The 12,763-nt window shown below is 36.7% G+C and overlaps 1 protein-coding gene across 1 annotated transcript; it reads left to right on the forward strand.

Moving 5' to 3' along the window:
* The first annotated feature begins 4,878 nt into the window (after nucleotides 1-4,878).
* Nucleotides 4,879-10,513, forward strand: LOC106943408 (voltage-dependent T-type calcium channel subunit alpha-1I-like). Its single transcript, XM_015026725.1, has 3 exons — nucleotides 4,879-6,571; nucleotides 6,741-6,925; nucleotides 10,115-10,513. The coding sequence occupies exons 1-3, from the start codon at nucleotides 6,509-6,511 to the stop codon at nucleotides 10,284-10,286; spliced, it is 420 nt and encodes a 139-aa protein (XP_014882211.1). The 5' UTR covers nucleotides 4,879-6,508; the 3' UTR covers nucleotides 10,287-10,513.
* Nucleotides 10,514-12,763: the final 2,250 nt, after the last annotated feature.

Raw genomic sequence — 12,763 nt, forward strand, 5'->3', positions numbered from 1 at the left:
GAAATAAAATGCCGAGTCCTCAGAGCCCGAGACCGGTCTCGAGACCAAGACCAACTTCGAGTACCACAACACTGCTGGAGGAGACAAAGACAAGTGATGTTGTCTTAACTTGGACGAGTATCTGTTTTAAAAAACAAGAGTTGGATCCACATGTTTAAAATGATTGTGACAGGGTCAAAATTAAACATAAAGAACGATTAATATTTGGATAAATCCTGTTTGTGAAGCTGATTTTTAAGCAAAATCAGAAAAGGGTTTACGAGGCTGTTTACAAAATACACACCTTCCACAGCATATTGTATTTGTTTGGGAATATCATCCTGTTTACCTCTGGAATTCAAATAAACTTACAATACTATGAATAAAGTCGGGTTTTTAAGTAACTTTGCTGGTCTTTAGGGGCTTGTTCAGTTCTGTACGGGTCTTTATGCATATGTATGGTCTTCACGAGTATTTACGGGTCTGCATTGGTCTCTATGGATCTTTATAGATCTTTGCGGGTCTTTATGGGTCTGTACATGTCCCATATGGATCAGAACCATATGGGTCTGTAAAGGTGTTTGTGGATCTTTATGGGTCTGTACAGATGTACGTGTACCTGTGTTTTATAACTTGTAATTTTCTTTTAACTGCTTACAGTTTTTGTTGCTGCCTGTTGGTCAGGACTCCTTTGAAAAATACTTAGGTTTTTTATGTCAGTGGGTTTTTATCCTTGTCAGATAAAGTTAAATAAAACTGATTGATTTATTTATTTCAAACAAGTTTTTAAAAACAAGACATAAAAAAACAGAGAAAACACCTATCCATCCATCCATCCATCCATCCATCTTCTTACACCCGTGTCCTTAGACGGGTTAGGAGGGGTGCTGGTGCCCATCTCCAGCGAATGTTTTGGCAAGAGGCGGGGTCACCCTGGACAGGTCACCAGTCTGTCACAGACAGAGAAAACATTTGCATACAAATAATTATATGTTAAAATATAAATTGGTTGTTAAAAATGACAATCTATTGTATTATTGCCATCAGTTGGACTGGAACAAAGCTGTAGAGATCTCAGCTTTGAGATCTCTGCAGACAGTATGAATATGAGTGTATGCGTGTGTGTGTGTGTGTGTGTTGTGGAGATTATCCTTTCTCCATTTAGATCTTAATGTAGGAGGTTCAAGAAGAGTTAGTAAGTTGAATTCATGAATTCCATTTATTAAGATTAAACTGCAGCACTGGTCCGTTATCATAGTCTCCTTATGGAGCAAAATGGCCCTTAACAACAGCTTCTGATTCCTTTTGTTGGCCCTAAAGAGGGTGTTTACTAGTGTGTCACTTCCTTTAGCCTTAGCTATGTGTGCATGTGCACTATGTGTGTATGTGTGCTATGTGTGTATGTGTGCTATGTGTGTATGTGTGTGCATATACGAACATGCAAGCAGCTTAAAGAGATAGAGGAAAACACATAATTATTTATTCCCAACAGTGTATAACAGCAGCTTTATGCACTCTTACACTAAAATAGTGTCCTGAACCTGTGGAAACGTGATGTTTGAGCACTGCTTGTTAAAGAACTAAAACTAAACAAGTGGTGAATGCGTCACACAAAAAACACACACACATGAAAACTTAAATTATACCATTCCTTCTCACAGTTATGTAACCGGGGAGTCTGTAAGACCAGATCTTTGATATATTACTCAGCTGAGCTCTCATTGTACACAATTATGTGAAGCACCATGAACTGTCCAGGGATCATTATGATTCTTTGAAGCTTCACACTTCAAAGTGGAAATCCTCTAGACTTACATTAGACTCGTACCCTGTTTGTACACACTTTCATTTGCCAGTTTGTGGTGTAATACCTGCACTCTGGGTGTAGGGGTGTGTTTTAACCACCTTTTACACCATCTGTTTTGCCAGTCTTTTGTGTTTTTTTTCTTTAACATTTTTTTTCATTTTGACATACATTAACATAACAGATCAAGTTCCCAACCACCCACACAAAATCGGCACATCAAAAAACAACAGCTAGTCAAGACAACATGAGATAAATACACCCTAGAATGATCCACATCTTTCTACAAATACACAAAGAAAATACACAAACTACTAAGCAGTGGCAGGTTTGTCATTTGCAGTCTTTCGCTGAGGAAATTTTAGTACAGGGTCCCATATCTTCTCAACACATTAACTCTTGTAATTTACACCATCTTTAATGAAAACATATAAAACAAGCATATGAAGGCTTTCAAGTATTTGTATAAACGCTAACTTTATACAAGCACACCGAAGGAGTGAAAAAATAGTCAAAACTGCAAAATAAAGAGCAAGAGGAAAAAATCTCTTAACCTCAACACTGAAAGTGGGTTCCCTGAAAGAGTTATTTCAAGGGTTCACAGAACATTTCAATCTGGAAAGACTCAGACGAAGAAAAAGGAACAATTAAAAGATTTAATGAGAGGAATGAGTAACAGTTCTTTGGCGCTCGGGCCCCGGTAGCTGATTTGAGCTGAGATTTGATGTGAAATTGATGAACATCCCGATAACTGATTAGGGATGCTCTTCCCCGGGGCCCGACACTGGTGGTGGAGGTCGGGAAAGGGTGCTATCCTGGAGAGCCGAAGGTTGTGGGTGGAGAAGGGGAGGTGGTGGGTTGAACGCAGCTGGGAACCGGCTGACGGCTTGGGTGTGGATCCTTTTATGCAGAGCTTGATTGATGATTGGACGTGCTGGGTGAGGTCCAGCGCTGAGGTCAGAGATGAGCATGACACCGATGGGCGAACGGAGGGGGCGGAGTCTTCCAGCTTGAATTTTCGCTATCAGCTCCATATCAATAGCTTTTAATCAGTGAAGTAAAGTTTTAAATGATATATTTGTCAACAGAACTGTTCACTCTTGCATGATTACATGCATACTTGGGTTGAAAAAAATGTTTTATCACTTTGATTACTTAGAATAATGATTCATGTTTAATAAAACTAGGAAAAGTTGAATGCTCAAAAACTCAAGTGATCTTGACATGTTTAATACTTAACTTATTCATGAAAGTACCCATGATATTTTCTCTAAACTGTATTTAGAAACACATTCAAAGTTTCTCACACTACTACTGTCGTTTGATTCTTTATTGTAATTTAACATTCTTTCATGTCTTAAATACATTAACTTCTTTGTTTGGGCTTAAGTTTTTATTACAACAATGACTTTTCCTAAATATTGTCTAAAAAGATAACACATTTGTCCGAAGTTTGCATGTCAATGTCCCAACTCTATTAATTGGGAGTTTGTCAATTGGCGTTTGTCTCTGTGATGAATTGGCAACTTGTTCAGGGTATTCCCTAAATTACCTTCTTTGACTTGTAGAAATAAGCTTTAGCTGCCCTTCTGTAACCCAGGATTAGGTAGCTGTAGAAAATTAATGGAAGGGTGGATAAATATTTTAATGCGTAAATGAAAAATCAGAGGCATATCAGTGTTAAGCAGTACTACACCAAAGACAAGCAGCCTCAGGTTAAATTCGGAAAAAAGTACCGTATTTTCCGCACTATAAAGCGCACCTAGAAACCTTCAATTTCCTCAAAAGCTGACAGTGCGCCTTATAATCCGGTGCGCCCTATATATGGACCAATATTGAGCCACAACAGGTCTAGCAACTACGGCAAGCAGCCGCCGACTTCATTTTCGCCCGTAGAAGAAGAAGCGCGCGGTGCATTCTGGGATAGTTGTCAGAACGCTGGTTTGTAATATATTAGTAAAGTTTGACTGACCTATCTACCCATAGACATAATATAAGGATAGACGCCTCATGGACCACGCTCTTGCCTATTGTTGCTGACGAGATTTAGGGCGGCCATCTTGGAGCGGTACACCACTCCACTCAGCGTTATGTGTTTAGCAGCACAATGACGTATCAGCGCATTTAATCGATCATAACACACTTTTTGTTACTGTAAACCATATTCAAACATTTATCAAAGCTACATTTATAAACAATTGTATTTTTTAAGTATGTTTTTAATACATAGTTCATCATATTTAAATATGCTTAGTGGCTATAACAATAGAATAGGAATGGAATATTTTGATATTGATGTATGATGAGCATATTACAAAGCACACAGCTGTTCATAATTTATTTAATAAATTATTTGGTAATATCAATATATATTTATATAACTATACAAACACAAATAAATAAAGATGAATAATGGCACAAATAAATAATGATTAATACTGAATAATATATATTGGATACATATTTATATGTATATATGTATGTATATACATACATATATATAGATATATGTATATGTTTTTCAGCTGAGGATTTCCAGCTTCAGAGATTCAGCAGCTGAGATTGAGTCCAAAATCCAATGCGAGATTCATCCGTGCTGCAGTGAATCCGTCTCTCTTTATAGATTTCTCCCTCTTCTTCCTCACATCGTGTCTTTAGGAAACCTTCAAAACAAAAACGGAAGATTTGGGATGTATCTTACTTTGACAGAGTGAAAGAATTACATATAAATAATAGTCTTTACCACCTGTGTAAACTTTGCTGGTGAATGTTATAACACATAATATAAGTTTTATAATATGTGTTTCATTTCTAATATAGGCCCTTGTGTCAGATAATCTAAGTCAATGTTAGAGAATAATTAATTTTTTTAGATTTACAGAATCTCAGTTAGCCTTCATAGCGGGGCTGAACCCGTATTACACCAAGCACTGTAGCTAATATTAGCTGGTATTTCACCGGTGGACATAAATACAGTAAAGTAATATTCTAATGACAAAATATACACAATAATATGTCCATCTTACTTAGGGTTAGGGTTAGGGTAGTAAATACAAAACATAAAACATAGTGTGGAAAATACGGTAGTGTCAGGGCTTCATTTGAAATACCCTTCAGTGTAGGACACACGTCATTGTCTCTCAGAAAAGAAAAGAAAAAAAAAGAAAAGAAAACAGATAAAGTCTACACTGCAGAGTGAAAGTCAGCAGCCTTCAAAGTCAGGTTCAGGTGATTTCAGGAATTTTAATTTGAATATGAGGATCAGAGTATTGTGGTAAATTTTCATTTTATTTATGCAACCAGTTATTCCACTTTAAACTTTACAAATTTAATCGTAAGCTGCTCATGAACCCTAGTGCACATCATGCAGTATTCTGCTGCTTCACCATTACATGACCTAATGAACATGACTCCTTTCTTTAGCATCATATTCATCGTCCCTAATAACTTAATTATCTTTTGCCCTTTTTTCGTTATGTTTTTAGTGGAGATCATACAAAATTTATTTTATTTAGCAAGAGGCATGGGAAGCAGTTTTCTGGACTATTTGTCTGCTTCCCAGACCATTTATGGAGTTATGTTTCATAAATAGGTGATGGCATAATAAAGGGATTTTAACAGGTTAAGATATGGCTGAAGTTAGGTGCTATTCAATACATTTATTTGTAAAGCTATTCTACTGTAACTAACTGTTCTTAAACTATTAAAGGAGTTCCATGAAAACCTGAATGGTAAAGATAACTTTTTAATTGTTTTAGGAGCTTTTGGAAGTTTGCATCAGTGATGTCTCTTCTTATCATGTCTGGTAAAGGCCTTTAATTTCCATACCTATTCTTTTTATTATATACATTGCAAGATATCTCTTCTTTTTAAGCTATTTGAAACCTCCGGTTAAGAATTCATCTTTAGTTGAAACTAATTTAGTCGATAAACTGTGAGATTAATTTGGTTTTGAAAACCAATGACACTGTCTAGTTTATGACATAGAAGTCATTTAAAGTGGCAGAAAGTCATTACACAGGATTGGTTATTAGAGGTGCCCGCAGAAGAATTTAACTCCCATACTAGGAAGATCTTAAAACAACATGTAATCTCTTTAAAGTGCAGTTTCCTCTGTTGGAGAGAACAATGTCAATTTGTCTTGTGCACAAGGTTTTACCATATGCTGAAGATAATGGGGGGGGAAAAAGACAAAATGTTTCCGTCTGCACAGACTGGGGATTATTTGTTTGCAGCTGATGCAACCTTAGTTTGAGATCAGCGATCACGTTTGTTCGCTTTTGTGTCCACTATATCTGCTATGGTAAGTAATTATATTTATATAGCATATTTTCAACAACAAGGCAATGTAAAGTGCTTTACATGAATTAGAAGGAAATACAACAAAGCAACAAATCAAAAGAAGAGCAAAAGAAAAAAATAAAACAAAAATCTATAACCCCACGTTTAAGAATAAGTAATCCGTGATTTATAAACTGGTAGGGGTTTCTCTGGATTCTTGTTCCGATAATGTTGAGTTAAGGTATGAGTAGTTTCGCTACATAAACTAAATAATTTCTCTGGATTCTAAGTTGGCCTTTCTTCAGCTCATTATGTATCATGTTTCTATCCAGGCTCAAAGCAAAAGCTACTTGGACACATTACCTTTGAAATGACAAATGCTTCTTGCTTTGTGTCAGTGAATGCTCTCATACATGTGCCTGTGTGTGTCTGTAACAGGAGCGAATGTTTCTCAGCGTGTCTAATTACATCTTTACCATCATCTTTGTGGGCGAGATGATGATCAAGGTAACTATAACAGAACCCTTTTACTGCACAAGCATTTCACTCATACAACTTTTTCTAATCTCGCTCATGAAAAGAGTCAATTTTCCTCCTGGGTGGGGACTAGAGAAGTTTTATGTCTCGTCCTTTTTTATTGTTTAAGTAATTCAGTTGGATCTGTGTGTGTCACCAGGTTGTAGCAATGGGCCTGTACTTTGGAGAAGGTGTGTACCTTCAGAGCAGCTGGAATGTGCTGGATGGCGTGCTGGTTTTTGTGTCCCTGGTGGACATTCTGGTCTCCATGGCATCAACAGGTGGAAATCGAATCCTGGGCATGCTGCGAGTCCTTCGCTTGCTTCGCACCCTGCGTCCGCTCAGGTAGGGCGATGGAACAGTTCCTCATGTGTCTACTACACTCACATCCTGAAGTACTTCTTCTGTTTTACTACAAGTCTATGGCAAAGTATTTGACCTTGGAAGACTTCTTTTGTTCTTGCCTCTTTTTTTTTGTGTCACTTTAATATTTCGGCTCATCAAACACATTGAAACATCCATCCATGATAGTGTGAGTAAATACAAAACTAAGTTTTCAAATGACTATTTAATGTAATAGTAGAAAAAAGCTGTCCCTATGTGCCTTAAGGCATTTGAGATAGATTAGTGTGTCTACATCCTTGTTTTGAATGGTTTTTGACCATTAGTTGCCAGTTAAAGGTTAAACCGTATGAACTGGATGTAACACTTTACTTCTTTAGTTTGACTAGGCCACTCCAAAACTTTAATTTAGTTTTTTCTAGAGGTGGACTTCATTTCAATTCATGTCATCCAGATTCGGATTCAGCAAAGCAGCCACAGGCCATCACCCTGCTAGCACCATGTCTGACAGTCCATCTACTGAAACACTGTTAGTTTTAGCCTTGGAAAATTTACACACACCCTCCTAAAAGATACACCGATGTCTCTTCAATCCAAAGAATATCAAGATATTATTTAGTCCTTTGTGTTTCTTAGCGATGGATTTTTCCTTAGAACTCAGACAGCTGCGGTGGTGCAGGGGTTAAGCACAACCCACATATGGAGGCCTTAGTCCTCAACGTGGCCGTTGCAGGTTCGATTCCCGACCTTTGCCGCATGTCTTTCTCATTTCCCACTTTCCTGTCAATTAACTATCAAATAAAGGCCACTTGAGCCAATAAAACCTCAGACAGCTGCAGAGATGACAGTGGCAAACCTCTGGTGATGAAAATTATTTGATAGTCAAAGTAAAGGAACTTCCATTAAAGGCAGTAGGAACATATGACAAGGAACCAAGGTGAAAACAATCAGAGAAATGTGGAACATCTAAGTTGTGAACTGAGCGATGGTGAATACTAAGCAGAAATAAACTGAAAAGAGGCAGAACAAAAAACATAAGGCTCTCACCAACCAAAAGCTTAAGACTAATAGAAGAATTCAAATAAAATTCACCAAGAGCAAAACACAAGATGAACTCTATAACTCTAACACAAAGGAATGAAAAGCTATGGAAAGACCTTCATAGTATAAACAGCCCAAATTAATCCAAACATGAAAAAGCTTCACCATGTTTTCTGCATTTGTGGATAATACCATACCTTAACATGTTTATTTATACAGCTCTTTAAAAAAAACAACACATGCTTGACCAAAGTGCTGCACTGCAGGTAAAACACAAAGCAGAGATAAAAACCCTTAAGATCCTAAAAACAGTAACATTGCACTGAATTGTACAATCACTAAGACTAAACAGTGAGAACAATGTCTGACTCAAGTTGAGTTAAAATCAAAACAGTAAAAGTGTTTTCAAGTGAGATTTTAAAACATCAACAGAGTGCTTGTCTTGTGTGCAGAGGAAGCTCGTTTGGGGCCCAACAGAAAACGTTCAGTCATTTTTTTATTTCCTCTGGGATTTAGGATTCACCAGCAGCATCTGGTCAGCTGACATGAGGGAACGACATAGATCGGCCATTACACACAGCAATTTGACCAGCCTGCTGGTCAAATTGATGGTGCAAGGCCATTAAGTGACCTGAAAACAAATAGCAGAACTTTCAAATTGATCCTGAAATAAATAGGCAGTCAGTGCAGAGATGCTATCGCTGGAGAAATGTGCTCTTGTTTCTTTGGACCTGTTAAAATTTATGCCGGTGCATTTTGGACTGGCGTGCCTGTCTAATTCCTGTTAAAAAGGAGTTTATCTAATCCAACAAGGAGTTCATAAACATAGATTACTAATTCCCAGTCTCACCTAAGAAGCAGAGATATATCAAAGATGAAAAAAGGATGATTCTAAAACATCCTTATAAAATTCTGGTTGATAACCTTCTTGGTTATCGACCAGGAAGGTGGGAACTGGTGGGACATTTTGGACAAATTAAATCATTCAGTAATCATTCTAGCTGGAGTCCCAAAGTCTTAGAAATGTTTTTTTTTTTTTTTTTTTTTTAACTTGTTCCAGATTGATTTGCCAATGACTTGTCTTCTGGACTGTTCTTGAATTTCTTTAGTCCTGAGACTAAAGTAATCGCTAACATGTTGTAAGTAATCGCTAACACCTACTTCATGTTGTCTGATAGGTTCTATGTTAGTGATTTCTTGATTCTACAAATCAGGCAGTAACTGGGCCTGAATGTGACTAAGGACACTGAAACCAATAAATGTGGTTAATTACAGATGCAGGGGCACCGCTAGGAATCTTGGGCCCCATGACAAAAAATTGAATTGGACCCTTCCTGTGCACCTGCTGTTACAGTTTCTTAAGTCTATCTGACCAATCAAAAGCGTCACAATTTTAAAGGCTTGCAACTGCCTTCTTTTCTTTGGTCCAATACCGATACTAGCACAATATTCATTACTAGTGAATTTTACATCCAACAGTCCGCAAACAGTATGCAAATAGGTAGCTTAATTTTTTATTAACAGTCATAGGCAACATGCAAAATATACATAAAGCAATAAAGACTTCTCAAAAATGCTATGAAGTTGCATTTTGTTCAAGCAGCAGTATATAACTTTAATTAAAAAATATGTTTCTCCATATTTGTTAAAGCTGTCACCATGTTGTGTAGGACTGTCTGGACTGACAGGAGGCCATTTTTTTATGATCTTTTTATAAAGATTGTTTGAATTTCTGTCAGTATTAAATATTGTTTGTTGTGTAATTCTAAAAAGAGCAGAGAGACAGGAAAAATCTCTATGGATTCCCTGTAATTCCCTGAACACAGTGTTGCTCACCTTTATCACTGGGACGGGAAGATTAGGCTGGTATGGTGGCTAGAGCTGCTGCTGACTGACTCATCTGTTGTTAAGTGTGATAAAAGGTACAGGGGCAAGTTAAATATATGAATATGTTGGTAGATTTGTTCCTTCATTCTTTAAAAGAAATGGAGGCAAACAGTCATTTTAGAAATTTGCTTTCTGTATTTACTCATGCTATTTTTGTCTGAATTAGAATATTAGAGTGACAAACAAAAACGAAAGAAGAAATTTTTAGGAGGGCAAATACTTCTTCACAGCACTGTACACAAGTGTTGTTTTTGTTTTTTTCAGGGTGATAAGTCGGGCTCCAGGTTTGAAACTGGTTGTCGAGACCCTGATTACATCTCTTAGACCGATTGGGAACATTGTTCTCATCTGCTGTGCATTTTTCATCGTGTTTGGAATTCTGGGAGTGCAGGTAAACACATGTTGTTTATTCTTGTTCACCTTCTGTTTTGGATAAAACCTTGTCAAAATTACAAATGTAATTGTTTTCATTGGAAAAGGCTACTAGAAGAAAGATACTACTTTGAGAGGTCTAAAATAAATGAGGCACAGCTAAGAATGGTTTCAGGTAATAAGTGAGGCAGAACATTGTGAGGAAATGCAAATGAGCTGCTGATTATGCAAGACTCCTTGAAGTAATTAAAAAAGCAGTGACTACAGAAGGATTGTGCTGAGAATATTTTCCTTGAAATCAATAATTTGAGTAAAGCATTTTTTGAATTATTTCTCAAAAAAATAAACATACTAACTTTTAATTTTTATATAAATATTATTTAAAACACAAATAATTCAATCAATTTTATTTGTATAGCACAGTTCACCAAAAAGGCAGTTAGCCCACTAACTGCTTTGAACAGTTAGCCCCATGAAGGATATGTTTTTTTTGTTTATATCCTAAAATTACTGAATTAAAGTCATAAAAACATCATACAGTCACCAATTTGAGAAACTAGTATCAAACATAATATTTCGATGAGTACTATCATAAAAATTATCAATGCACATCATACATATTTGTCAATGTTCCATTTATTATGATTTGTGGTGCATAGAAGCAGTGTTGTAGTCAAGACCAAGGCCAGCGCCTCGCGCTACATGACACATTAAAATGTGAAATATGATCAAAATTGCTAATCAAATTGCTCTGAAAGCTTCACATTTCCATAAAAAAGACCTAGACATTAAATACTTAGAGCTGAAATAAATTTAACCAATATTCTGCTTATCTAAAAAGACAATGCCCTGGGCATTTGCCCATATCATTCATGTCAGAAATCACCCCTGTCTGCACCATAAAACATAGCAATCATGGCAATGCCCTGATGGTAAACAACGCTCAACTATGAAAACTGACCAAAGAGCAACAAGCAAGAAGTAACCAAGCACAAGACGCTCGCCGTGACTGTTCTCACCCTCTCTCCTGCTACATGAAGCCAGGCAGTCTGCCACCATGGCACACATTGCAACTGCCATGTGTGCATGGCAGTTGCCATGCACATATATTATAATTATATAATATATATAATTAAATAAAATAATGATAGTTACTGCAGTGTTACGCAGAGCATTACAAGAACGGCTCTCAGTGAGGCTTCAGTCCTATTTTCTTAGTAAAGAGAAGTTCAGAAGAATCGGATCGTTTGTGAATGTCACCCCAGCTAGCATTGAATGTTTGGAGCACGTCCGCTTAACGTTTGTCTTGAACATCCGCCGAACGTCCAGTGATTACGTTTGATCGACGTCCAAATGAAACTCCAAAGGACGTCCACAGGACGTCCTCCCGGGACATTCACCGGACTCAAAATCGATCACCATTAGACTTTCAGCGGACTTTCATTTGAATGTCCGCTGATTACTTTCAGTGGACTTTCGCATTTTTCTTTTTAAAAATCAAAAGCTATATAATGGTTATGCTAGGTCCGTGGAAATGCTAACATAGCAGCAATTTTATTGGAATGCAAGGTTTTCATGATGAACAGTTGTCTTCCATTACTATGCAATATTAATCCAATGTTTTAACAAATTGTAGAAAAGGAAAGCTGGCCCCACACTTACTGTTTTCACATGGAACGGTTGTCTTCCGTTTCCAAGACATATTAATCTAATGTAATAAATTGTAAAATTGATGACAACCACTTAAAACACTTGGCAAAGAATTTATTAATTTTATAGTATTAACATTAAAGACTACCCACAACAAAATATGATAATCACATTTATTTATACATATGTACCAAAAAGACATGAAATCTTCTTAGAACACAGTAAAACAGCACAGTATACATTTTAATACAATGGGTTTTTAGAAAAGACATTCATAATAATAAAAAATCAAAGCAAAGTCAAAGTAACCCGGTGCTTAAAAATATAATTTTAAAAGAAATATTTACACTAGAACTTATTTTATGAGCGTTGACACATGCACAAAATAATAACAAAAAAACAAAACAAAAAAACAAACCAGACAACCTTGAGCCTTAAAACTTTTGGTGTTCTGAATCAGACACTTGGTTCTTTGGTACAGCCTCTGAAAAACAGACAAAATTTATATATTTTAAACTGAGACGTGCATCATTCATGGTTTTATGAAACAAAACGTTTCATTGGTTACAGAGAAACATGCATAACAAAGTCCAGCTATAGGATAATATACAACAATTCACACAATTTTAGACTGAAAGGCACATGAGATTCTGCAACAGACTGGCGACCTGTCCAGGTGACCCCGCCTCTCGCCCAGAACGTTAGCCTCTTGAACAGCTCTCTCTCTCTCGTTGCAGCTAATAATCCTAATTACTGCCTTACAAAAATTTTTTACCTGATCCTCTTGGGCTTCTGCTTTGAGGTCTGACATCTTCAGCCAGACGACATTTCTGTATGACTTTCAAGTTGTCACCTGAAATTACATGAGAAAAAAAAAAATCATTACTTTAA

The sequence above is a fragment of the Poecilia latipinna genome, unplaced genomic scaffold (assembly GCF_001443285.1).
Source record: "Poecilia latipinna isolate Pla-1442-1.1 unplaced genomic scaffold, P_latipinna-1.0 Scaffold5277, whole genome shotgun sequence".
NCBI classification, from domain to species: domain Eukaryota; kingdom Metazoa; phylum Chordata; class Actinopteri; order Cyprinodontiformes; family Poeciliidae; genus Poecilia; species Poecilia latipinna.

What these genes read in the sequence shown, in the direction of transcription:
- LOC106943408 (XM_015026725.1), top strand. Translation starts at nt 6,509, where the DNA reads ATGTTTCTCAGCGTGTCTAATTACATCTTTACCATCATCTTTGTGGGC. An exon ending in TGGGCGAGATGATGATCAAG is followed by an intron (nt 6,572 to 6,740) that starts GTAACTATAACA and finishes GTGTGTCACCAG; the next exon opens with GTTGTAGCAATGGGCCTGTA. An exon ending in CGCACCCTGCGTCCGCTCAG is followed by an intron (nt 6,926 to 10,114) that starts GTAGGGCGATGG and finishes TGTTTTTTTCAG; the next exon opens with GGTGATAAGTCGGGCTCCAG.